Source organism: Kogia breviceps, chromosome 11 (genome assembly GCF_026419965.1).
Source record: "Kogia breviceps isolate mKogBre1 chromosome 11, mKogBre1 haplotype 1, whole genome shotgun sequence".
Taxonomy (NCBI): domain Eukaryota; kingdom Metazoa; phylum Chordata; class Mammalia; order Artiodactyla; family Physeteridae; genus Kogia; species Kogia breviceps.
The window spans coordinates 11,773,908-11,800,861 of record NC_081320.1 but is presented as its reverse complement, the minus strand read 5'-3'; the positions used below and the strand labels follow the sequence as shown (position 1 = coordinate 11,800,861).

Below are 26,954 nucleotides of genomic sequence, written 5' to 3'. Positions count from 1 at the left end.
TACACATATGAATTTCACACACACACACAGATCTTGTATATACCATTCTTACTTGAGTACATACATTCATTTGGGTTCACCAACACGCTCCATTCATAGATAAAAACACATCACTCATTCTCATTAGCTACACTCGTTGTTATACCAACATTCAGCTCAGAGGTAAGTAACCTATCATTCAGTGTTGTGTACACCACTTTTCTTGGAGTAGATATATTCCTTCCCATGCTAACCACATTTTATTCCAGGGACCCACAATATGCATTGTATATACGTGTTTTCTTTCTGTAGACACCTTCTTTTGTTTCTGTTTTCTACCAACATTCCATGTATAGGTATATTTTGCATCTCTCTTGTGTATAAACCGTCCTTTCAGTAGTTAACATTCATTTAGATTCATAAACTCTGGGGAGATATAAAAGTATAATTCAATTACGTATATGGAAATGTCTTATGTTAATCCAGTATTGTTCTGCCAACATTCCATTCATAGAGATACACAGCATATAATTGTGTGTATAGTTTTTCCCATTCTAAAATAGTTTATTCTAAAAAATACCATTCATTCTTATGTTCAGGTATTTCCTTTGAGTAGATAATTTTGTTTTATACAAACTGTCCATTCATAGATATACTTCATATCATTCCATGTTGAATAGAGCTCTTTTTAGATACATTTTTGTTCTAGTCACATATAGAATTCAGTCTTGAGTTGTATTTTTCTATGTTTTAGCAGCCATTCACTCATAGACATGTTACACATACCATTTAGTTTTATCGCTCTTTCCTTCAATAAATACATTATTTTTTTGTTATACCAAGACCCAGTTTCTAGAGACACATATCAATCTTTTGAACAGCTGTTTTTATGGGGTGATATATTCATCTGTGTTCTATCCATTAGTCCACAGGGTAGATATCAAGCTCAGTGTTCTTACCATAAAAACACCAAGAAACGAAACAAAAACAATCACCCAGAGGAGCACAAGGAAACTTTTGGGGGTGACATTTATTACCATGATTGTGGTGACCATTCACAAGTGTATGCATATGTTCAAACGCACCAAATTATATATATTAAATATGTGCATTTTTTTGGTATAACCATTACACTTCAAAAAAGCTGTTAAAAAAAAAAAAAAAAAAAAAAAGCTGTTAAACATCTTTTTACCTTTGTTTTTACTTTAAGAAAATACAAAATTACATACACATGGCTTACATTGTTTATATTTGACTGCTCTGCTCTACATGGACAAATAAATGTTTGACAGTCACTGCCTGCTGAATGCAGGATATGAAAAACCTGGGGGTGGAAAGACTTTTCCCTGAATATCCTTCTATTTATCAGTGTATCATTTTTAAAGAACAACAAATATACTGAAAATCATCTTCAGTAGTTATTATACCAGAGCAACTCAGAAACTCTGCATTCTTAGTTGCCAGGTCTTGGTTGAGAACTCTTAACCTTGAAAAACTCCAGAGTACCTATTAAGAGCTTCAATGAACTACAGTTACATTTTGTTTTAATCTGATAGCAATCTTGACCCAAAAAGCCAGGGTCAAGTTAAACGATATCCAGTTTCACTTTGATGTTCATAGCTGCCAGTTCAGCTACAAAATACCGAAAGACGTAAGGCACAGAAACAGTGTCGATGGTGTCACTGCGATTACACAGAGTACAGTTGTACTTCCTGTTGCGCATGGCGGACCACGATGGGGGAGGCTTCTCCAACAGCGGGGAGAGCAAACTACCACACTTCACACACACGTGGGCTACAGAGCGATCTGAACAGTTGAAGAGCCGGTCGTGAAGGAGAAAAGAGGTACCATGAGCTAAAAGAGCATCCCGCTCCATCTCCCCAAAACGGATTCCACCCTGGACATTTCTTCCCCCGATAGGCTGGTTAGTGACTTTGTCTCTGGCTCCTGTTGTCCTAACTTGGAATTTGTCTGAGACCATGTGGCGTAAGCGTTGGTAATAAACCACACCTATGAAGATGTCTGCATCCAGCTCCAGCCCACTGATGCCACTATACAACCTCTCAGTGCCGTAGTAGTTGTAGCCAGCAGCCTTCAACATCTCACCAAAGTATTCCAGGGCCGAGTTCTCCTCTGAGAAGATGAAGGGCGTAGCATCATGGCAGAGACCATGTAAAGCCGCAGACTTCCCTGCCATACTCTCAATCAACATACCGATGGTCATGCGGGACGGAAAACCGTGAGGGTTGAACAGAATGTCCGGAACCATCCCGCTCTCGGTGAATGGCATGTCCTCAACTGGCCACAGTCTGCTCAAGATGCCCTTCTGCCCATGACGACTGGCAAATTTATCCCCGATAGTTGGGTTCCGAGGGACTCTCATCGTGATGCAGACACACTTGAATTTGCCATTTCCAGTGTCATTACTGCACACTTTGATGTTATCCACAATACAATTTTCTTTACTCCTAGGAAAAAATAAACCAGACAAAATGTCAAAATATATAGAGATACTAAGTTTTACTGATATATTTAGTGCTTCATAAAGGATATTTGCAAAACTTATTCTCACCTCTATTCTCCAATACAAATAGAGCTGGTATCCCTAAAAGTATTGATGGATAGGGCTACTGATTATGTTCACTATAGAACTGTGTTCATCTGAAAGAATACTAGCAAGAAAGGCAGCTGAAGATCTACTACTGAAACCAACTGTACAGTTGTAAAATAAGCTTAAAAATTTTATTTTTATCGAGGTATAATGAACTCAACATTTTAGCTAGGAAACATTACTGACAGCATGTCCAAGAGAGATGCTCAAGTTTGAATAATACAGTTTTAAAATAAATCACAGATAACCGATCAATTGTAGTAGACTGACAAGAAAAGTAGAAAAACAAAGGCAGTACAACAGACCACAGAACTTTGTCTCATTTAAGAAATGTCCATTCAGTTAATAACTAAGCTACCACTTACATTTACTCCAAAAACTCTCCTGTTGAAAAATAACTTGCATTGACCTCCAGCAATTTCACTCAGAAATAGCCTTTAAAAAACAGCACTGGTTGGACTTCCCTGGTGGCGCAGTGGTTGAGAGTTCGCCTGCCGATGCAGGGGACACGGGTTCGTGCCCCGGTCTGGGGAGATCCCACATGCCGCGGAGAGGCTGGCCCCGTGAGCCATGGCCGCTGAGCCTGCGCTCCGCAACGGGAGAGGCCACAACAGCGAGAGGCCCGCGTACCACACACACACACACACACACACAAAAATAGCACTGGTTATGCGCACTTACTTATAGTACATCACAAAGCTTTCCCCAGTGCTGAGGTTTAGGTAGCTGTAATATGGGTCTCCATACTGCAGCTGTGCTCCAATAAATGGCAATCCGTCATCGTCCAACTTCTGCAGAATCCGTGGGTCACCAGGTTTGACTCCAAACACCAGACTGTCATCTCCCTGTTTGATTTTTTCAGACAGATCTATACACTCAGACTTGTAGACACTTCCATGGGCAAAGCCTCGTTCCCAAGAGGACTTATTCACAATCTGTGAAGTCAAAGAATCATTAAGAGACTGAGACCAGGGCTTCCCTGGTGGCGCAGTGGTTGAGAGTCCGCCTGCCGATGCAGGGGACGCGGGTTCGTGCCCCGGGCCGGGAAGATCCCACTTGCCGCGGAGCGGCTGGGCCCGTGAGCCATGGCCGCTGGGCCTGCGCGTCTGGAGCCTGTGCTCCGCAGCGGGAGAGGCCACAACAGTGAGAGGCCCACATACCTCCAAAAAAGAAAAAGACTGAGACCAAATGAGAGTTTTCAAAATAAAGCTGGTTAGAATTACAACTGGTTTAGGCATCCGATTTTAAAACTATCCACATTTCCTAAATCACCTCTGCTAACTATTAAAATCCAGACACGTATAAAGGTAGATATTTCCAAGACTACATTCATTCGACATCTACTCATACTATGCACTCAAATACACTTATGAATATTTAGTGATATCCCTCAAGGCTTGTCACTTTTAACTTAGACCAGGAATTAACTATTTAACGGAATAGTCACGCACCAAATACTAGGCATTTGGGCACACGAGAAATACTTGTTCAGTGATCTGATGGTAAACAAAGAAGTTAAAAACAAAAAAGGATGGAACGACATCTCCTGGTAAAACTTACCATGGCATCTTCCATATCGTAGCCAGTGTAAGAAATGACAGCAACAACGGCATTCGTGCCAATTGGATAGTTATCCATGTCGTAATAATCATACATGCACGGCCTCACTAAAGGGCTCTGTGGAGTCTGAAGACGATACAGCTTATTATCGGACCGGTCTTGAAAAGTGAGGAGTGGAAAGCCCATAGTCTGCTTACCTACAAAGGGAAAAAAATTAGTATTTCGTTTTTCCCTCCTTGATTATGAAGGTGACGTGTAAAATTGGAAACTAAATACTCATCATAGGGGAATGAATAGATAAATTAATCATGCTGGTTAAGTTTACTACAGACTAATACTTGGGGTGAAAATGAAGTAGACAAATGTGTATCAATGTGACCCTTGAAAACAATGCTGAATGAGAAAAAGTGCAGAATGACATTTAATGTGATGCATTCAGGTACGTTGGCCACACATCCCAAACGATTCTAGACCTAGTTTAATGGACACACATGTAATGTAATGAAAGCATAAAAAGGGGATGTAAAGGATATATATACAAACTACAGGATATTACTACTGCTGGGGGGAGAGATGGAGTGACAGTAAGTATCTAGTTAGATTACTTTCTTACACACACACAGTAAGATGTCGGTATTTGTAAATTGTGCATAGTGAGGTAGGTACAGGGGGCAGGTAAGATGCTTCTTTGTACTACTACCTTACAGTACAGAGAATCAATTCAAAACAAAATGATTTTAAAAACTATAAATATAAATAAAATAAAAATAAATATATACACAGGGGAATTTTTTTTAAAAAGGGAGACTTCCAGTTTCCAGTATAGAGAGATACTCCTACAATATCACCCCCAACATGTAAGTATAAAATCCAGAAAAGAAAATCAACTACACACATGTACACTATACCTGAAAGTACTGAAATGTAATAAAAAATAGAAATTAGAGAGGGATTAACATTTGGACAAAAGAAACTTCAGAGTGAATTTCCAGTTTTTTCAGTTTTTAATGTCTTGTTTCTTGTTTTTAATTTTTTTGCCTGATGACTCAGTCAGTGTAGTGGCTAAAGCTCAGAAACCCAGTCTTACTGGCTTGAAGAATCAAGGAATAGAGTTCAGAGCATGACAGCAATTGGAAGCTAAGGGGGGAAATTTCAGAAAGGAGAGAACCATAAAGGGAGAGCCTTACATTCTGCATATAAACGTGAGTCCAAATCTTTGGTGGACTCCGTCCAGCACTATGTGCGGTGGGACAGACATGAGCCGCCTACCTAAGGCTAAAGAGTGCACTTCAACAGCTGTTCAGCCAGCTTCCAGTAATCTAAAAACCAGCCCTCTTCCGAGGAACAGAATAGAATCTAGTCTTTACAACATATTTTCTGTCCACAATCCAATCCAACATTATTAGACATACCAAGAAACAGGAAAACATGCCCAAGACTCAAAAGAAATATGCAATCAATGGAGACTGATCCTGAGATGACCCAGATGTTGGAATTGGCAGACAATGATTTTAAAATACCTGTTATAACTATGCTCTTGTAATGGAAAATATGTTCACGATGAATGAAGATAAGACTCTCAGATAAAACAGAAACTATAAAAATGAAAGAAATGGAAGCTCTAAGCTAAAAAATTAAGTTGCTGAAATAAAAATGCACTAGATGACAGTGAATATGATAGATTAATAAAAATGACCCAATCTGAAGAAAAAAAGATTGATAAAAGAACAAAAATCCAGTGGCTTATGGGACAATACTAAAAGGCATAACGTATACGATGCACAACTGAAGTCTCAGGAGATGAGAGAATGAGGCAGAAGCAATATTTTTAGAAATAATGGCAGGAAACCCTACAGATTTAATTTTTAAAAACAGATTTAAGGGACTTCCCTGGTGGCGCAGTGGTTAAGAATCTGCCTGCCAACGCAGGGGACACGGGTTCGAGCCCTGGTCCGGGAAGATCCCACATGCCGCGGAGCGACTAAGCCCGCGAGCCACAACTACTGAGCCTGCGCTCTAGAGCCCGCGAGCCACAACTACTGAAGCCCGAGCGCCTACAGCCCGAGCTCCGCAGCAAGAGAAGCCACCGCAATGAGAAGCCTGCGCACCGCAACGAAGAGCAGCCCCCGCTCACCGCAACTAGAGAAAGCCCGCGTGCAGCAACAAAGACCCAACACAGCCAAAAATAAAAAATAAATAAAATAAATAAATTTTTTTTAAAAATGCAAGCCCTTTTCTTCTGTGACTACCACCACCTTCCCCTCCCCTCCACCTTACCCATCTGGCACTGGTACATGTTTCTCGGACTCTGGTTGTGATCAGAGAAAGGGATGAAATTGGCGATCACACTCAGCAGGCTGTGAGGGAAGAGCTCCTGGTGGGTGGTAACGCCAGCCAAAACCTCATCCTCGAAGATAGCAACGTTCATGAAGATCTGGAAAAGAGGAAGGACGAGGAGTTCAAGGCACAAAATAACTGTGAATGCTAACACGTATTAGCTCTACGTCTCAGAGTTTAGTTCTCACAGACTTGAAAGAAAAAACTCCCCACCTAGTACCATGAACCCTGAAGGGATCCAGTTGGAAGTACCCCACGGCTTACACACTTCATCCTAAATCTACCCTGGTCCAATTGAGAAGGGAGACAGGAAGGAGGAAAATTTTTTTTTAAGTAGCACGAAGCCCAGGGTTTTCCAACGGCAGAAATGTAGGCAAAGACTGAGAGTGATTCTAATGGAATGTTTCAGTCTCACCACCCAAGGCAGAGCTGGCTGCCAAGGGAAGTGGGGAGCTGAGCGGGATGGGAAAGGCAAGCAGTGTGACTGCCAGGCCTCTCTCAAGTTGGATGAGCATGAAAACTGCTTCATGCTGGTCACAGAAGAGGCAGAAAATAAGCTTTGACTTTCTCTCAAATGCCCCGACTGTGATTATAACAGTTAACACTTTTAAAAAAGAAATGGTTACTAAGTCTCTGAAAGCTGCATACTATACAATCACACATAGTCTGTGTACCTGTTCCATAGTTCCAATTAGTTCTTCTTTGCCCAATTCCAAGTTCTGCACAGGCCGCACCAGTCTACAAGGAGTGGTAAAAAGGTACAATCCTGGGTACAGACTTGGTTTTCCTGTCATGGGGATCAGGACCACCTCCATCCAGGGAGGAATTCTTTTTTCTCTCAAAACCTGTTTTCAATTAAAAAAAAAAAAAAAGAGTTCAATTAAGAATAAATGAAGTATTTTACATCTGTCTCCCCTGCCACCCAGGAGGTGGGTATAGTGGAGAAGCAGATCGAATGTAAAAAGCAGCATCTTTAGAATTCAATCAGTTTTGCAGGTAACAAACCTAGTACCCTGTCAGTCTCAACCCCACACAGACGGCTGTTCGCCCCATATCCAGAGTTGGCAAAAGCCCTACCTTCTTGGGGGCTCAGTCTCAGTATCAGGCAAACTGCGTACAACTGAGACTGGGGAAAAGGTAAATCAAGAATGCGTGTGTAGACATACTAAATGAAATTCTATGCTCTGATGTCTAAAACATAGATTACCGGGGGCTTCCCTGGTGGTCCACTGGCTAAGACTCTGCACTCCCACTGCAGAGGGCTCAGGTTCGATCCCTGGTCAGGGAACTAGATCCCACATGCCACAAATAAGAGGTCACATGCCGCAACTAAAAGGTCACATGCCGCAACTAAAAGATCCTGCATGCTGCAACGAAGATCCCGTGTGCCTCGACTAAGACCCGGCACAGCCAAATAAATAAATACTAAAACAATCTTCAATCAATCAATCAATCAATCAAATACAGATTACTGGTGTTATTTTAAAATGTATTCAGTGAGAAGGCCCTTCTACCTGGGACTTAAAAAACAAAAAACAAGCAAAAAAAACCTTTATGAACTCCTGGGTGAAAGGAGATATACAAACTAAAATTACAGAAATGTGAAAAAACAACAAAACCAGTATAGCAGAACTTATGGCAATTCACAGTTAAATTATCAATAAAATGAAAGAATGAAAATAAATGAATTAATTCTTAGCTCAAAAGCTAAAACAGGGCTTCCCTGGTGGCGCAGTGGTTGAGAGTCCGCCTGCCGATGCACGGGACATGGGTTTGTGCCCCGGTCCGGGAAGATCCCACATGCCGCGGAGCGGCTGGGCCCGTGAGCCAAGGCTGCTGAGCCTGTGCTCCGCAAAAGGAGAGGCCACAGCAGTGAGAGGCCCGCTACCGACAAAAAAAAAAAAAGCTAAAACAACAACAAAAGTACAAGAAATCAAACCGAAAGTAAAACCTGAAATTAATGAGGCAGAGTACAGAAAAACGTTCAAATTAATAAATCAAACAATTATCAGTTCTTAAATTAACAGTACCCACTACTTGATCTAATTTTTAAAAAGGGGGGGTGAATATATTGAGTAAAAAAATGGCAAAGGGGGAAAAAAAACCATTGGAACAAAATTTTAAAACCATGGGTCGCTTTGCATATCTCTCTGAAACCAAGATGAAATGAATAAAATTCAGTTTACCAGAACAGGCCACAGCAGAGGTGAAAAGATTAAAGACCAACTTCTATATTAGAAACAAAGGTATCAAGGAGCTATCCCCAAAGAAAGCACTAGAGCCAGATGATTTCACAGGTGAATTCTAGAAGACCTAAGACCAGATGACCCGATGCTGCACAAACTGTTTCAGAGCACTGAAAACTAAGGAAAACTTTCTAATTCTTTTTATAAAGCAGAAATTTGTAAATGTTGATTATAAAAAATCTTAAATAAAATATTAGTCTTTAAGAAAGTATCAGTATTTATTAAGTATTAAAATAATGACCAAGTGGGATTTATTTCAGGAATTTAAGACTCATCACTCATCATTATTATTAGAGAATGATCATTGTTAGGGAATGAATTAATATAATACACTTAATGCATCTAAGGGGAAAATCTCACAATTTCTTTCTCCATGGATGCCAAAAAATTAAACATTGAATTACCATATGATTCAGCAATTCCACTTCTAAGAATACACCCAAAAGAACTGTGTGTGTGTGTACACACACACACAGGACTATTATTCAGCCATAAAAGGGAATGAAATTCTAACACGTTACAGAACAGATGAACTCTGAAAACATTATGCTAAGTGAAATAAGCCAGACACAAAAGGACAAATATTGTACGGTTTATTATGTACCACTTACACGAGGCACCTAGCAAAGTTAAAGTCATGAACAAGGTAGAACAGTGGTTACCGGCAACTGGGGGAAGAGGGAATGGGGAGTTACTGTTGAATGGGTACAGTTTGGGAAGATGAAAAAGTTTGGAAGATGGATAATGGTGATGGTTGCACAAAAATACGAATGTACTTAATGTCACTGAACTGTGTACACGTGAAAACTGTTAAAATGATACATTTTGTTCTATCTACAAAACAACCCAGGGACCAGTCCAGAGTAGTTCCCACTGGCCAAATCTGATACAATTTGAGCATCAAAATGAATGATAGTAAGAGAACACTCATGAAATAAGCATCTATAAATCCACGCTAATAAATGAACACATAAATAAATGGAAACAGGAAAACTCTCCCTTACATAGTAGCAGCTAATAAACATAGAACAAATGATGGCATTCGAAAACAACCATTTGGCAACCATTACAGTAATAAGTAACTCAGCAAAGAATCATCAATGGAATGGTAATAAAATTTGCAAAGAACTCATCAACTAGTGGGTGAAAATTTGATGAGGAAAAAGGGCTTTCACAGAGCTTCCAAATCTCTCTCTACATACTACTTATTACAGAAAAAAATGAGTAATAGTACAGTGGACTTAAAGAAGAGAATCTTAAAGTGATCAAAGTTAATGTCGCCAGCCAGAAGACCAGCCAACATCAAGTGCCTCCTGAAAAGATATCCTGAATCTCATTATAAGAAAGCTACATAAAACAAGAGTGTCTACAAAACTGGCCTGTACTCTTCAAAAAAAAAAAAAAAAAAAAAGTCAGACATTAAAGGCTGAGGAACTGTTCCAGATTAAAGGAGAAGAAACAGGCCAACTACATGTAACACGTGATTCTGGACTTGGTCCCCTTGACACTCGGGAATGCCCTGGGGCCACCTCAACAACTAGCAAATGACTGAAAACCTAGGACGGAAGGACAGAACAATTCACAGAGACTCAAGATCACCTTAAAATGTCGGAGAGAATCGGCAACGCCAGGAGCAAGCTCCTTATCCACCCAGCCAACCATGACACCGTCCAGCAGGACAGGGTAGCACTCGCTGTACGGCCGATGTGGAGCTCCATCAACTGGAGTGACGCCTGGTGAAGTGACGGAACGGAATGATCACATCAGGATGCTTTTCCCAACATTTAACTTTCCCTCCAGACTCAACAAGTGCTTCATCGTTTTAGCTATCTAGTCACCTTGTCTCTAAGCCGGAATGTTTCTGTATTGCCTGAGTAAATATCTAAATCATCTCAGCAAGGACCCCCCAAATCTACCGTCCCTAATTGCCGGTGAGGAGAGGGACAGGGGGACGGGTTTAAGGGAGGCTTTTCCCTCTACACCTTCTGTATTTTGATTTCTGAGCCATGTAAACATACTAACTTTTTTTCTAAAAAAATCTAATTACATTTGATCCTCCTTGTTCACATATCACAAATCTGCCTACTTGCTAAAATTTATTTGTAACCCCAATATCAATACTAGTGGCGCTGTTTTGATCATTTGAGGACACGCAGTGAAAATTTTGAATCGCCGGATACACATGTTCCCAGCTGAGGTCAAAACAGCTGACACGCTGTCTGTTTCGGCTCATACTGTAAACAAGCGTCCTTTCCGCACTCTGTTCAGTGCCATGTTTTTTGCATCTCTGTGCTTTCGTTGGTGATTCTGCTGTTTATAATGGCCTTCAAGCACAGTGTGAAAGTGCCGGTTCCTAAGCATGAGGCCGTGCTGAGCCTTATGGAAAAACGTGTTAGATAAGCTTATCGTTACAGCGCTGTTGGCTGAGAGCTCAATATTAATGAATCAACAGTATACATTAAATAAGGCATCCTTAAACAGAAACACACATAAAGCAAGACTGTGTCCCAGCTGATGAAAACGCTCAAGAGGCTGTGTTCCTTGTTCCTGTGACAAGAGGCTCACAGGAACCTAATCTTTTGCTTCCCCAGGAAAAACGGCTCAGTATCTGCGAATTCAGTGCCAGTGGTGACTTTACAGAAGTACTGCAAATACCAAGAATCGACTCTAATTAAATAAAGAACACTCTTCCACGAGCCATCAACACCTTCTGAAGACAGCAAGTGCTTCACAAAATGTCACAGGTTATCCACGGTGCTTCACCCATCACCCTTACAAGAGTTCTCTGCTCCACCCCCAAAGAAGCACAACTTAATAGCTTTGCACCTGTTAAAACGCACACAAGCAAACAAGACAAGACTGCTGTACACCACCTACCCAAGTTGCAGAGCAAAGCTGGAATAGATGCTGTGTACACGAACTGTGTGACGACCTCGCAGATGGCGGTTAAGTGGTTCATCAGGCCACAGGGCTCCCCGTCGGGGGTGTGCACGGGGCAAAGGAAACCCCAGGACTCCGGCAGCAGCCTGCGCACTGTGGTGGTCCGCATCTTGGCAAAGTCTGCCCCTCTGTGCACACAGCGGAAATGGGAGAGATAGCGTATGAAGTTCAGCTTGTCAGCCACGACACAGAGTCCAGAATCTTGCAGGAAGCCGAGACCTTAATAAAACAAATGTCATTGAAAATGGGCTAAACCTAAGGAAAAAGAAAAAGCCTATCTTTTACTGGAGGCTCTAATAAGGTAAAACCTCAGAGTACACTAGAGATCACAGAGTGGCTTATCACAAAGTTTACTCAGCTCTGGTGAAGGGAAGAGCTTAAAAACATAGTAAAAATCCCCAGGTCTCACAAACTCTATTAGCCTCGACTGTTTCTCCATCTCCTCTACACTATCTCCTTTGTGGGAAAACATTAAATGAGTAATAAAATAGCAGGTAATTAAATGGGATTCATCCAAGAGGGCTGGATAACACACAAGCATTTGTTAGCCCTTAAGGAATATGCACCAGTATCATCTGTTCTAAAAAAAAAAAAAAAAAAAAAGATTTCTCGGCCCCCAATAACCACTTTTTAAAGTTTTCCAGTCATTCTAATACAACTGGTTTAGGGATGGGCATGTCTAAAACCCTCCCAGACAACCCATCTAGTGAACCTTCCCTTAGAGAGCTAAGCTTTCTTTAGTTTTCTAGAAGGAGGCACAGGAAATGCATTTGATCATTAAAATTACATTTCAACGACACAGACAGCCTGTCTACAGCCCAATATACACCTGTCAAAATTTACAATGTGAAAGCTGTCTTTAATGAGAGTAAGAAGTTCACTTTTGAAAAGAATCCCTCTCAGCAATATATAAATCTACATTAAGCAACTAATTTGAAAATCATAACTCAATGAAGCCTCTCTATTTAATTTCACCTGTTTTAGAACGTAGATTCCCAGTAGCAAGAAGATATTCAAATGGTTTTGTAAGGTCTGTTCCCAGATTAAAAATCTTCATCAAACTTTCAGTGTTTAAGGACACACTGGTCTTCTGAGCCTTCTTGTCTATAGCTATTTTAATAGATGCTAACCACGCTTCCAGTTTTTCCTGAAATAAGAAAAAAATGTAAATTTTTAGGTATTTTCATTACCACAAGTTGGATATTTACTCTTACATAACCTGCACATCCATAACAAAAGCCCACCGATTCATACATTTGACACGGAAAACTTCTAAACTATAAACCTGAAAAAACAGCTTTTCAAAGTGCTATTATAGCTCAGGCATTTCTTAAGACAGAAGGTACAGACTTCTGCAGCGCTGAGTTTCGCCTCAGCACCATAGACATCTAGCCGGATAGTTCTTTGTGACGAGGGGCTGTTCTGTGAGCTGTGGGATGTTACAGCAGCACCCCTGGCCCTTACCCACAAAAAGGTCTCCAGACACGGTCAGAAGTCCCTTGGGGTGGAACAAAATCGCTCCCAGTCGAGATTATCCACACTGGTTTGCTTGAGCCTTAGAAAAGTTTTTAATTCAAATGCTCTTATCAAATAAGCAAAAGACCTTCAACCCCAGAAACAGGCCAACAACAACAAAGCCCTGAGACCAAGCAGTAGCCTGCTGTCCCAAGAACGAAACAACTAGGAAGAGCCTGAAGTCCCCAAATGACACCCAACACACAGGACCCCTGACAAGCCAATAGGAAAGACCGACACGTTCTTCTCATATACAAGTTGAAACATAAAGGAAAAGGAAGGGAAAAGAGGAAAGAAGTCAGAGATGAGGAACAGAGATGCGGGTAAAATGCTCTGGAACTGGAGACGGGGAGGCGGAAAGAGTGAGCTAAACTCTCCTCCTGGGTCAGAGGCCTGCCTGTGGCCTCTTCGAGGTTAGCTAGCATTTACTGGGCACGTACAACAAGCTGGCGCTCTGCACGTTTACTTCGGCCTCACGACAGACTTTTCCTCAGGAAGCGCTGCATTACCGGACCTCTGAAAACCCGTGGGCCAAATGCATTTCAGTATTAAGAATTTTTTAGGCTTCAGAAAGGTGACAGGCACACCCACCTTTTATTACCTAACACCCATGACGGAGACTGAGGCACTGGCTCATCATCAAACACATTTCTACCCTGAGACACGAACTGTTATACTAAGTGTAGCAAATGAAAGTTATAAACAGCCTCCTGCTGGCTTGGATCAAGTTTTGCTGCCAACTCTCTCTTCTTTTTTTTTTTTTTTGGTTCTCATACTTTCTGGATCTGGAATTGCAGGTGAGCGACTGTGGACCTGCCTGTGCGGTCTGCACACGCAGTACAAGCGGAATCAAGCGAGAGCCCTCCAGGAAGCCTTCCCACGAGGCTCACCAGCCTCTCTGGTAAAAGGGCTCATCTGAAGAGATGGGCGGAGACGCCTACACAGGGCGAGGCGGCGCTGGGGAGGAAGAAGAGCACCCCCCCCTCTGCTCTCACAGTTCAGAGGGGCATCGCTTCGGCGTCCCTCACTCCCCAACCCTGTTAAGCAGCCTCGGACCCAATCACAGGGACCTCAGTCTCTGTGGCATCTCTCACTGAGATGGTTATACGAGCCTGTCATTCCTATCAGGTCACTGTCGTGTACCTTTCTGAAGACTGCTTTCATGTCCCGAATTCAGAGGTTTAAAAGCTTGAGTATAACGGAGGCAAAGGTAAGGAAATCAGACACTTTTAAGCAATGAATTCGCTGAAAAAGCCTCAAGCTTCCTTTCCTCTGCTGCTGAAACAGGTCACCTTGGTAATGTCGTGCAACTGAAGATACTGCTAAAATGGCCGGCTCCCAACGAACCCACATGCTTCAGTTTAAGGACGAGGGAAACGTAATAATAGTCTTTAAAGATGACTGAAACTTCTGCCTGACGTGAATTTTTATCAGGGCAATTCTAGGCTACCAAAATTTTTCAATCTAATTTTATAGACAGAGCAGACAGAAACAAAAGTTACTACCTTCAGGTAAGAATTTAATTATTTTTTAAAAATAAATTTATTTATTTATTTACTTATTGGCCGCATTGGGTCTTCGTTGCTGCACTTTCTCTAGTTCCGGTGAGCGGGGGCTACTCTTTGTTGCGGTGCATGGGCTTCTCATTGCAGTGTATTCTCTTTGTTTCAGAGCACGGGCTCTAGGCGCACGGACTCAGTAGTTGTGGCTCACGGGATCCAGAGCGCAGGCTCAGTAGTTGTGGCGCACGGGCTTAGTTGCTCCGCGCCATGTGGGATCTTCCCGGACGAGGGCTCGAACCCGTGTCCCCTGCACTGGCAGGCGGATTCTTAACCACTGAGCCACCAGGGAAGCCCAGAATTTAATTATTAACCAGATTAGGAACTTGGAGATTTTTTACTTCAGTCCTCTCCTTCTTCTCCCTGCCGCTGTTCTGTTATCTCTTAGATTAAATCTTTTTTTAGGGATGATATTCAAAATATAAAATGCCACCAAATCAACTTGCTTATAAAATTATTTTTGTGTCATGCCAACATTCTCTCCCGACACACGCAGCGTTCTCATTATTTACAGTAATCCTGTCCTATCCTGTCTCTGTGAACACTGCACTGGCGAGCGCAGAAGCACTGCTCCTAGGGAAAGTGCAGGGTTAGACTTCAGGGAGTCTCTGGTCATTGACAACATTTTCGTCAGCCGATCAATACATGACCTCGTTTTGTGTGTTTGTTGAGAGACACCTTAGTTTATACTGTTGATTTGTTACCACTGAGCTCAGAGCAAACAGCACCGTAACTCATGCCTGAACAAAGCCTGTCTAATACAAGTGTTTTCTCCGTAAGGAACGTCGCAGCCTTCTTGCACTTAGGAACACTAGACGGTACTTCAGCACTGAGCCTGGGGGTCACTTTAAACAGCAAAATCACCAACAGAAAGCACAAAACTGTGAAAAACAGGGCAGTAGAGACCCTTGTTTACAGCTCATCAGACCTCCGCTGGGACCGTGAACATCAGGAAACTCCAATTCTTTAGCACTCTGTGCACATCCGCAAATGATCATGAGTGCTGACACTGTTGGTGTTCCAAATAAATTTTAGCGAGTAGGTGAATCCACAAGTACAGGCTCTGTGAACAATGGGGACTGACCGTATGTGTGTATATAGGCCTCTTACACTTTACCATTAATGTTATGACCAAGATTTGATATCGTTTTTGTTTAGCTTCTATAAAAACATTAAAGCAATTTCTGAACCTGGCCAAGCTAAGATCTGTAAGTCCCTTACTGCTAAACAATCAATCAAACAAACAAAAAAGACTACATAAAATGCCCAAACTAGAAATTTTAAACATGCTGGAAATGGCCCCATCATCCCACAAGAGGTACGGCTGCTCTGGGGTGAAGCAGCCTGCATTTACCTTCAGAAACATGAGGAAGAGCTGCCCGGGGGTCAGGACCTCTTGATTCACTAAACTGTCCGGATTCTCCTCCATGCACTCTCCTTTGGCTAAAGCAAAGAGCTTCCGGGTCATGAGACAAAGCACATAAAACTTTTCAGTGTTGGATTTCAAGTGGATACAGATGCACTGGCTGCCAAAAGAGAAAGAAAAAGCTTAAAATGATTCAGCTGCTGATACTACTCGATGTCCTACTGAATTCAGCTTCTCAGCTGCACTGGCCATTCGAATGCTCAGCATGTGGCTCGTGGATACAGATCGGACAGTGCTGGTCTAGAGCAGGGCTCCTTTAAAATTACACAGTGGTTACACAAGACAAAGTCCTAGCCTTGGGGAAATAAAGGGACATGATGCCTGCAACTTTCAATGATGCAGAAAGAAAAACGCTGATGATATACAGAGAAAGCAACACAGCAAAGAGGTAAAAATGTTAAGAACTAGGGAACGAGAGTGTCCAGTGTACTACTTTTGCAGCAATTCTGGAAGTCTGAAGTTATTTCAAAAGTTTTAAAGTACAACAGAAGGTATGAAGCTACCAGAAAAAAGAAAGGCGAGGATGGCTGCAGAAACAAAGCTAGGCCCTACTTTGCTAAGCCAGAGCCCTACCCCCAGGGCCATTTTGATTCCCAGATGACTCACCAGCACCAGCTACATCAATACAAGGAAGCATGGACACCCTCCACCCCCAATAAACAAAAGCACACATACTTGAAGAGAAACTCTGCAGCGTGTTCATTTGGGTACCAGTCAGGAAGACTGAGTTTCACTCTGAAGCGTTCACCCAGATAGCTAAGAACTTGTTTTTGTGTGGAACATCCCTCTTCCATTACAATCCTTAACATCTGAGAAACAGAGTTCCTAAAGAAAGAGTCATCTTCCTTTCCTTTGATGAGCTCCTGAAAAATCTGATAATCGGAAAAGCTGACAAGTGCCTAGAAAAGAAAAAGAGGTTCTTTTTTAAAAATGCTAATAACTAAACCATCTTAATCATTTAGTAACCATTCTGTTCTTTTTTTTTTTTTTTTTTGATACCCGAGAAAAAGTAGCACTCCACTATCGCTGAATCTAAGTGAGCTCTTCAAAATCAGGGCAATGTTTGTATGATTATGATAGACACCAAGATAGTCCAATGATCCTCACCTCCTGGTATCCACAACCTTGGACTCCTCCACACTGAGCCAGGGCTGGCCTGTGTGACCGATGGAATATGGTGGAAAAGTTGAAGCATGACTCTCAAGGCAGGGTCGTAAAGGGCACTCCAGCTCCTGCCTTGTTCTCTTGGCTAACTCTCTGGGGAAGACAGCTGCCTCAAAGCAGCCTGTGGAAAGGCCCACGTGGAGAGGAGCTGAGACCTCCTGCCAACAGCCCACAGTGACTTGCCAGCCATGAGGGAACCGCCTCGAAAGGGGATCCTCCAGCCCCGGGCAAGCCTTCTAAACAACAGCAGCCCCTGCTGACATCTCACGGCAACCTCCGGAGACCCTGGCCAGAACTGCCCAAATCTGGAGCCACTTCCAAACTCCTGACCACAGAAACTGTGAGAGAAATGTTTAGAGATGTTTTAACCACTGCCTTGTGAGTTAACTTTTTTTTTGGCCGCACCATGTGGCTTGCAGGATCTTAGTTCCCCAACCAATGATCGAACCCAGGCCCTCGGCAATGAAAGCGAGGAGTCCTAACCATTGGACCACCAGGAAATTCCCTGAGGTAACTTATTATGGAGCTGCAGTAGATGCCAGCACAGCACGAACCCTGATGAGGACAACCTATCCATCCTGCACAGGACACCCTTCCAATGACTCACTCCCTAACGAAAGACGTATATTCAGTAAGTCACACCTTAAGTGCAAATCCCAAAGGAAAAAAAAACAGTTCTTTCCGGTAAATAAAGTTCAACATAACCGTGCCATTTTCCAAGTAGTGAAGGTTCATATTGACAGCGGAATGTTCTTCCCTCACACAGTGCATTGAAACTCCTATTTAAACAAACAGAGCAAACAGTCAGAAACTCAGCAATACTACCATTAAGTATAGTATGCATGGCTACAATTAGAGACTGATTTTTAGCTCAATTATAAGAATGAATTGTTTAACTATAGGGCTCATGAATGCAAAATGCTATCTCGTGAAGCCAGGCACTGTCAAGGAGAGTGACCAAACAGGCCAGGTCACTGTCAGCCAGAGACCGAGGGGAGTGCCACATACCCTGAACCAGAAGAGTTCTGAGGCCTGTACCTACACCTGGCCAAGCCAGCCATCCTTCAGCACCGTAAGCAGTAACACAAATACCTGTGTTCATTCAGTTTGAAAAAAAACTGAACACAGTAGTAAGGTTTCCCACTATGAAATTATAACACAGAAATGCTTAACAGAAAAACAAAAAATTATACATATATGGGAGAAAAATATCAAAGACTCTGTTTGGATGCATCTACTTTTTAATATCGGGTGGACCAAAACGTGCCTTCAGTTTTTAAGTAAAAATAAAAGACATATTTTTCACTTTCACCAAGAACTTTATTGAACAACGTATTCACCCTTTTGCTCCACTACCTTCTGCCATTTTTCAGGTAACTTCATAATTCCATCTTCCCAAAACTTACGTTTTTGAGCAAAGAACTGTTCCAGGTGCCTTTTGCAGTCTTCCAGGGATTTGAAATTTTTTTCCATTAAGAGAATTCGGGGGCTTCCCTGGTGGCACAGTGGTTAAGAATCCACCTGCCAATGCAGGGAACACGGGTTTGAGCCCTGGTCCAGGAAGATCCCACATGCCGCCGAGCAACTAAGCCCGTGTGCCACAACTACTGAGCCTGCGCTCTAGAGCCCACGAGCCACAACTACCAAGCCCACGTGCTACAACTACTGAAGGCTGCGTGCCTAGAGCCCATGCTCTGCAACAAGAGAAACCACTGCAATGAGAAGCCCGTACGCTGCAACGGAGAGTAGCCCCCGCCTGCCACAACTAGAAAAAGCCCACGCACAGCAACAAAGACCCAACGCAGCCAAAAATAAATAAATAGGGCTTCCCTGGTGGCGCAGTGGTTGAGAACCCGCCTGCTGATGCAGGGGACGCGGGTTCGTGCCCCGCTCTGGGAAGATCCCACGTGCCGCGGAGCGGCTGGGCCCGTGAGCCGCGGCCGCTGAGCCCGTGCGTCCAGAGCCTGTGCTCCGCAACAGGAGAGGCCACGACAGTGAGAGGCCCGCGTACCGGAAAAAATAAATAAATAAATAAAATAAAATAAATTTAAAAAAAAAAAAAAAGAGAGAGAATTTTGTAAAGACCAAAATAAATGGCAATCTGAAGGAGCAGTGTCTGGTGAATACAGAGGGTGAATTAGAACTTCCCAGCCAAGCTATAACAGTTTTGCATGGTCATCAAAGAAACATGCGGCCTTGCATTATCCTGATGGAAGACTGTTTTCTGTTGACTAATTCCAGATGCTTTTTGTCGAGTGCCACTTTCAGTTGGTCTAACTGGGAGCAGTACTTGTTGGAATCAATCGTTTGGTTTTCCGGAAGGAGCTCATAATAGAGGACTCCCTTCCAATCCCACCATATACACAACATCACCTTTTTTGGATGAAAACCGGCCTTTGGTGTGGTTGGTGGTTGATTTCACTTGCCCCATGATCTCTTCTGTTCCACATTATTGTACAGTATCCACTTTTCATCACCCATCACAATTTATTTTAAAAACGGAACGTTTTCATTACATTTCAGTAGAGAATCGCATGCGGAAATAAGATCACGACAGTTTTTTCACTTAACTTACGTGGAACCCAAACATCAAACCAATTCACAAAACCAAGCTGATGCAAATGATTTTCAACGTTTGATTTGGATATTTTGAGTATGTTAGCTATCTCCCGCGTGGTATAATGTTGATTTTTTAAAATTTATTTATTTTATTTATTAATTTTTGGCTGCCTTGGGTCTTTGTTGCTGCGTGCGGGCTTTCTCTAGTTGCAGCGAGTGGGGGCTACTCTTCGTTTCGGTGCGTGGGCTTCTCATTGCGGTGGCTTCTCTTGTTGCAGAGCACAGGCTCTAGGCGCACGGGCTTCAGTAGTTGTGGCATGTGGGCTCGGTAGTTGTGGCTCACGGGGTCCAGAGCGCAGGCTCAGTAGCTGTGGCGCACGGGCTTAGTTGCTCCGCGGCATGTGGGATCTTCCCAGACCAGGGCTCGAACCCGTGTCCCCTCCATTGGCAAGTGGATTCTTAACCACTGCGCCACCAGGGAAGTCCTATAATGTTGATTTTTCTCAACTAATGTCTCAATTTGATCGCTATCAACTTCAACTGGTCTACCCGACCGTGGAGCATCGTCCAGAGAAATCTCCAGCACAAAACTTTGCAAAGCACTTCTGACAGGTTCAATCAGTCATGGCACCTTCTCCACACACTGCACAAAATTTTTTTTGCGTTTCACTTGCATTTTTACCTTTCTTGAAATAATAAAACATAATATGCTGAAAAATGTTGCTTTTTTCTTCCACCTTCAATATTAAAATGGCTACACAAAAATTCACTAATTTTGATGTCTTTTTTTAAATGCACGCTGATACGACAGCTGTCACATACAATCTAACGAAACTGTTTCAAATGAAGTTAAAGACAACTAACTGCTATTAGAGCCATCTTAAGGAAAAAAACTAACGAACCTTTTGGCCGACCCAATAAAATAGCTTAAATTTTTCTAAAAGAACAGTCCAAAAAAATCACTACAACTTACCATACTGAGTATAGCCAGGCCCTCTGCTTTTCCATTTTGGTCTTACCATTGCGATGGGGAAATTTCTGCGAGGCATAATCAACATTCGGATGACTTTTTCGATGCCATTGATTATAAAATAGCCTCCCATTTCCTGCCAAAGAGATGAAGTAAAATTTGTTAAACAAAGATATATAACTACCCGTAAACATGAAACTGACCAACTGCAATCACCACCCTCATTCCTAAACAGATGTGCAGAAGAGGTGCACTAGGCCAAGAGGAACTGTGGATCCCTTGGAAACTGTAGACTTTATTAAGTCCTCTTAAGTACATTAAAAAGGCTGTAGAGACTTGGGAGAAAACTATGGAAGAAAATCATAGCATTTTCTTCTACCAGACCTGGACCTAACCTGCCTTTCTGTCCCTAAAATGACTGCAGTCTTCAAATGACGTTAAAAAACAAAAACAAGTTACTCCAAAGAGAAGTCTAAAGATGAAAACAGTAATCGTTTAGCTTCCAGACAAGTATGGTTTCTTGAATAAGTTAAAAAACTTTTGACTGGGGCTTCCCTGGTGGTGCAGTGGTTGAGAGTCCGCCTGCTGATGCAGGGGACACGGGTTCGTGCCCCGGTCCGGGAAGATCCCACATGCCGCGGAGTGGCTGGGCCCGTGGGCCGTGGCCGCTGGGCCTGCGCGTCCGGAGCCTGTGCTCCGCAACGGGAGAGGCCACAACAGTGAGAGGCCCGCGTACCACAAAAAGAAAACAAAAACAAAAACAAACAAAAAAAACTTTTGACTGTATGAAAGCTCTGGAAACCAGAAATTTGGATTAGCTAAATAGGAAAATATTTTTAATATTTAATTTTTAATAAGTTAATAGAACATTTCTATAATAAATAAGGAGCTACTATGAAGCAGGCATATCACGCTGAGTGCTCTATGTCAGCATAACATTTAATCCCATAGTGAGAGAGAGCTATATGCCCATTTTCAGAAGAGAAAACTGAGGCTCAGGGAGATTAAATTTCCCAAAGGTGCGGGACTGGTAAGCGGGAACAGCTGGGTGTCAAATCCAGATCTGCCACCAAATCCCTCTTCCCACCACACAACACAGCCCCCCTGTTGTAAGCAGAGTCTGCATGTCTTGATTACTTCAACTTAATACTTCAAAGTCACCTAACAGGGCTTGAATGGAAGGTATATGAAGCATTTAATACGTCCACAGAATCTGACTGTGGGTAAAGCAGACATTTTACCCACAGATATGTGGGTTAAGACAGCTTTAAAAAAACCAAATACATATCTAAATATGTATCAGTTGGTAGGAAAAACCTACCAATTCTTTCCCCATAATAATAATTTTCTCTAACTGGAGTGGTTTTTTTTCATACATTGTCTCATCTGAGACTCATTATGAGGCCTATGCAGTGTGCAGACAAAACATCAATGCCCCACGTTACCTATCCAGAGACTGAAGCAGAGAAAGACATCAGGACACCCCTCCCCCACTCCCGACAAGCTTCCTGTCCTCTCACTCCCAGCTCAGGTGCTTTCTACTGTCACCTGGCCTTTTACCGCATGGGACCCCTGCAGGTACCTCTGCTTCCTCGTGGTGCTGGATGAGGGCTTTTGGAGGAAGGTTGTGTAGGTTGCAAAGCTTGGATTTCACCATGATGGGAACATAGCCAAGAAACTGTTTAATGATTCCTTTTGAGATTCCATTCACTGCCCAGCTGATATCGGCCTAAATGAAAACAAGAGAGGAAAAAAAAATTATTTAGTAAAGAAGGAAATATCCAGATCTACAAGAATGAGTATTTGAAAAGATTAAGGCAGAAAAAACCATAAACTAAATGATTTTATGCTTTAGATTTAAAAGATGGGATCGCTTGGATGACAGCACTAAGAAAGTAGAATTCTGGTAGAAACTGTATTAGGCACCAGGCTTCTTCTCAAAAATGTACAGTGTGCAAGTCATACACTGTCTCTTGTACTCACTGTCAGCTTTCCCCGGTAGGTGCTCCTTCGGCCCCGGCATTCTGCTGGATAAACATTGAGCTCTTTACAGATGCTCCCTTTCGGAACTGTGGGTGGACTGATGACAGCATCCACAATAGTAAGAGAGATCCGCTCATCTTTGAAAGCAAATTCAAAGGGAGGGATGGCCTGAAACACAATTCACACTGTTAACTGCTTGCATTTCCAAGGTATTTTTCCTCTAAGACTCTTTCAAATCCCATGTGTTCTGTAAGCATTGATGGCTATAATGCTAATGTGACACATCTGAAAAACAGCTAAAGCTACATCCAGTCTATTCATATCCTAAGTACCTAAAACTGTAATGCATTAACAAGATTTTTTTTGACTGTCTACTACACGTCCGATTCTGTAGTAGGTTCTAGGGATACAGCTGTGTACAGAACAAAGCTGTTCTCTGAACCAAGTGCTTGACTTCTCTATTCTTACATATAATACACACACACACACACACACACACACACACACACACATCTATTCTTTTTCAGATTCTTTTCCATTATAGTTTAAGATATCGAGTATAGTTAGTTCCCTGTGCTATACAGTAGGTCCTTGTTGTTTACCTATTTTATATATAGTAGTGCGTATATGTTAATCTCAAACTCCTAATTTCTCCCCCACCCCTCCCATTCTTACCTTGTACCCTCTGCATGCATAGCAAGACAAATGGGACTCCTGCTAACAGAGCAAGGATATGGACACACCCTCCTGATTTAGCAACAGACACTCTAATAACGCCATTCTTTAGGCTGATCTTTGTACATTTCATTCCACGGTGGCCTCACACTGAAGCCAGAGCCATGCAAGGGGTTGGTGATGGTCATGCTGGTTCTTCCCCTTCCACAGCAGTTGCTTCTTTGTACCACTCCCTGGGGGGAGCGCTGCTGAACTGAGGAAGGGGCATCACCGAGTTCTCCTAGTATTAACTCTGAACAACCTCCTGGCCTTAGTGCTAAAATAGCAATGCCAAAAGTGGAGCTAAGAAGCAATTATGCTCCAATAAAGATGTTAAAAAAAAAAATGGAGCTAAGAATACGAGGGAGGTTCTTCCACCTCATGTGAGTTCAACTGACCTTTTCTAAACTTTAAAATTTTATCTAAAGCTGGTATTTTAGAATTCGGTATTTTATTCTAAAATAAAAATTTAACATATTTCCTATTTCAGGATAGAGCATTAGTTTACAAAAGGAGATTAGAAGATTCGCTTTCTCCAGCCATTTGCTGCACTATCTATATCTCAACACAGCCAATTCTCATTATTCAAGATAGTTATGGTCCATAAAGTCACCACAAGCGCTGAATCAGTGAATTCTGAACCTCTGTTCTAAGGGGAAATACAAAGTTAGGTTCCTGCCAGTCTCTGATCACAGCATTTCATCAACTGATCAATACATAACCTTGCTTTATGTGGGTTTCTTTCTTTCTTTTTAAAAAAACGTTTATTTATTTATTTATTTTGGCTGCACCGGCTCTTAGCTGCGGCACCCGGGATCTTTGTTGCATGCAGCATGTTTAGTTGCAGCATGCGGGATCTTTTAGTTGCAGCATGCATGTGGGCTCTAGTTCCCCGACCAGGGATTGAACCTGGGCCCCCTGCATTGGGAGTGCAGAGTCTTACCCACTGGACCACCTGGGAAGTCCCTTTATGTGTTTCTACTTAAGAACATCTTATTTAATACATACCGTGGTTCATGAACACTGAACTCACAGCCATCAGCACTAACTCATGACTGAACAAAGGTTATCTAATATACATTTTCTCTGAAGGCACATCACAGCCTCCTCACACTTAGGAACATTACACAGCACTTCAGCACGACGCATGATGGCTGTTTTAAACAGCAAAATCACCAACAAAAAAAAAAACCATAAGAATGTGAAAAATGGAAGAAACTTAGAAAAAAACACTTTGAATCTGCTGGGGAAAAAAATGAGCGTATCTCTCTTACTATCTCATTATTTTTAGTATAAGAACTTGAAACAAGAAAACAAGAGTGTAGCCTTACTGGACCTGAGTTGCGATGGCTGTACAATGGGCAACTCAAATTTTTTGTCCCTGCAGATGTTGGTGAGTACTGATTTGGGAGTTACAAATAAACTTTAGCAAGTAGGCAATTCACAAATGTGACAGACATCAACTTGCACTCGCAGATGGAGGATCCACTCCAAAGAAACTGGGCAAAACAAGATCTGATGAAGGCTATTTTCCCCTTGGCTTTGTAAACATTAGTCATTTACCTTACTGTGCTTTATGGAACAACATTTTCAAAAACTAAATTGCAGCGTCATTATCTGGGTCAGATTTTCTTCATGTATTTCAACCAAAACAACATATCAAAAGAGATTGACTATACAAGCAGAGTTGAGAATCCAGCTGTCTTCTAATAAGCCAAACATTAAAAAAGATACACAAAAGTATTATTCATCTACTAATTTCATTTTTGCTTTAGTAAATATTTTTTATAAAAAGAGTTAATATAAAATTGGTCTATTTTTCAATGAATTAGTATTTTTAAGATTTCTGAATTTCAGTTGCTAATGGAGTAAACAAAAACTCTTTGGGAATCGCTCAAGAATTTAAGAGTGGAAAGGGGTCCTGGGACCAAAAAGTTTGAGAACTGCTGGTCTACACATTATCCATAAAAATCTCTTATGTACATGTGTTCCATCATTTTAGGTCAAACCTTCCTTGATCATCTCAACACTGGGCTCTTTTTCACTTTTCATAAACCCCAGGGCCAAATTAACTTTTAAGTAGACGTATAATTTTTCTCATAGACATGATACAATGAGTCCAGGCATGATAGAAATTATTATTTCCCATCAGACAAAAATATCTTGTCTTCTGCAACCAGGTCAAGGAATAATTAAACTTCAAAGAAGCCTCAATGGCTCCATATTATTTGCGGAATAGAGTTCAAGCATCAGAGACTGGCACAGCTCTCCACATTCTCTCCACCCCTCCCACAATGCAAGCCCTACCCAACAAAAGCACAGGGTAGAGTCCCCTTGAGCTCTGCTCCTTCACTTCCTCTGGAGGGAGCGCACTTTCCTCTTCAATTCGTGTAATCCTGCCCTTTCTCACACACCTGGACGAGCTGGACCTCCTCTGTGCTCCCGGAGTACCACGCGGCCGCCCCTTGTCACAGCAGTGCTCAAGTGTACCGTCACCGACTGCCATCACAGCTCCACCTCCTCCATCCAAAACATGATGCCAAGCAAGAACTGTCTCTTACAGGCCTGCCTCTCCCTCACCCTTAGAGCCCAGTGCCTGGAGACATGGGGATGCTTACTAAATGAGACCCTCCCCTCACCATCTTCTCCTGAACTCTGGTACCATCACCCTCTACACCAACCACTTTAATGTGCAGCAAATGCTACGTAATGATGGTACCAATCACTTCCTGTGGACCAAATGGTTCCTACTGAACCTCGCTTTTATGCCTCACTGATACCTTCCTCAACACAGACCCGCGCTGAGCCTAGCACGGTCAAGGAGTTACAACTATTTGAAATTATACTGCGACCTCCCAGCCCTCTCTCTGGGACCCCTGCCCGTGGCCTGGGCCCCATTCCCCCCGCCTCCTGGATCTCCCCCTCCCAGGCCCCGAGCCTCCATCACCTCTCCCCCGGCCCTCCTCCAACGCCTCACAAGCCCCCCACCCCTACCCTCGCAGGGCCCCTCTCCTCCGCCCGCCTGGAGCAGGGGCTAGGGGCGCAGGCGAACCCAGAGCTGAGGGGAGCCTGGGTTCGCCTGAGGACGCTGCGCTCACCTGCACCGCGTGGCTGAGCCCCTCGCGCACAGCGTAGTTGAAGGACTCGACATGCGCCCGCGTCAGCTCCTGCAACGCTGGCTTTTGCTGCTCCCGCGGGACCCCGTAAGAGGGGTCGGTCAAGTGCTTTAGGCTGGGCCCGCTGGGTAGGTGCCGCCACCGGCCGCCGGGATCCATGAGTCCGCCTGCACACCGGATGCCAGCAACGGCTCCACACGCGCCGGAAAGCATGGCCGGCGCCGGGCGCCTTCGGCTTGCTGGGAAATGTAGTTCCTCTTGTTCCTCCGGCCCTG

At 42.8% G+C, this 26,954-nt stretch overlaps 1 protein-coding gene across 2 annotated transcripts; it reads right to left on the bottom strand.

Annotated features, from left to right (window-relative positions):
• Positions 1–993: 993 nt before the first annotated feature.
• POLR1B (RNA polymerase I subunit B) lies at positions 994–26,954 on the bottom strand. 2 transcript variants are annotated; one of them, XM_059079077.2, is made up of 15 exons: positions 26,662–26,954; positions 22,850–23,017; positions 22,449–22,595; positions 20,870–21,002; positions 17,980–18,116; positions 16,849–17,072; positions 16,102–16,273; positions 12,649–12,820; positions 11,611–11,892; positions 10,333–10,466; positions 7,162–7,332; positions 6,428–6,584; positions 4,151–4,347; positions 3,272–3,525; positions 994–2,447 (listed from the first exon to the last, which is right to left on the bottom strand). In XM_059079077.2, exons 1-15 carry the CDS (start codon positions 26,890–26,892, stop codon positions 1,565–1,567), a joined length of 3,462 nt encoding a protein of 1,153 aa, XP_058935060.1. In that variant the 5' UTR covers positions 26,893–26,954; the 3' UTR covers positions 994–1,564. The 2 variants fall into 2 exon arrangements, with proteins under 2 accessions (XP_058935060.1, XP_058935062.2); XM_059079079.2 differs by lacking the exons at positions 20,870–21,002; positions 22,449–22,595; positions 22,850–23,017; positions 26,662–26,954 and adding an exon at positions 18,744–18,858.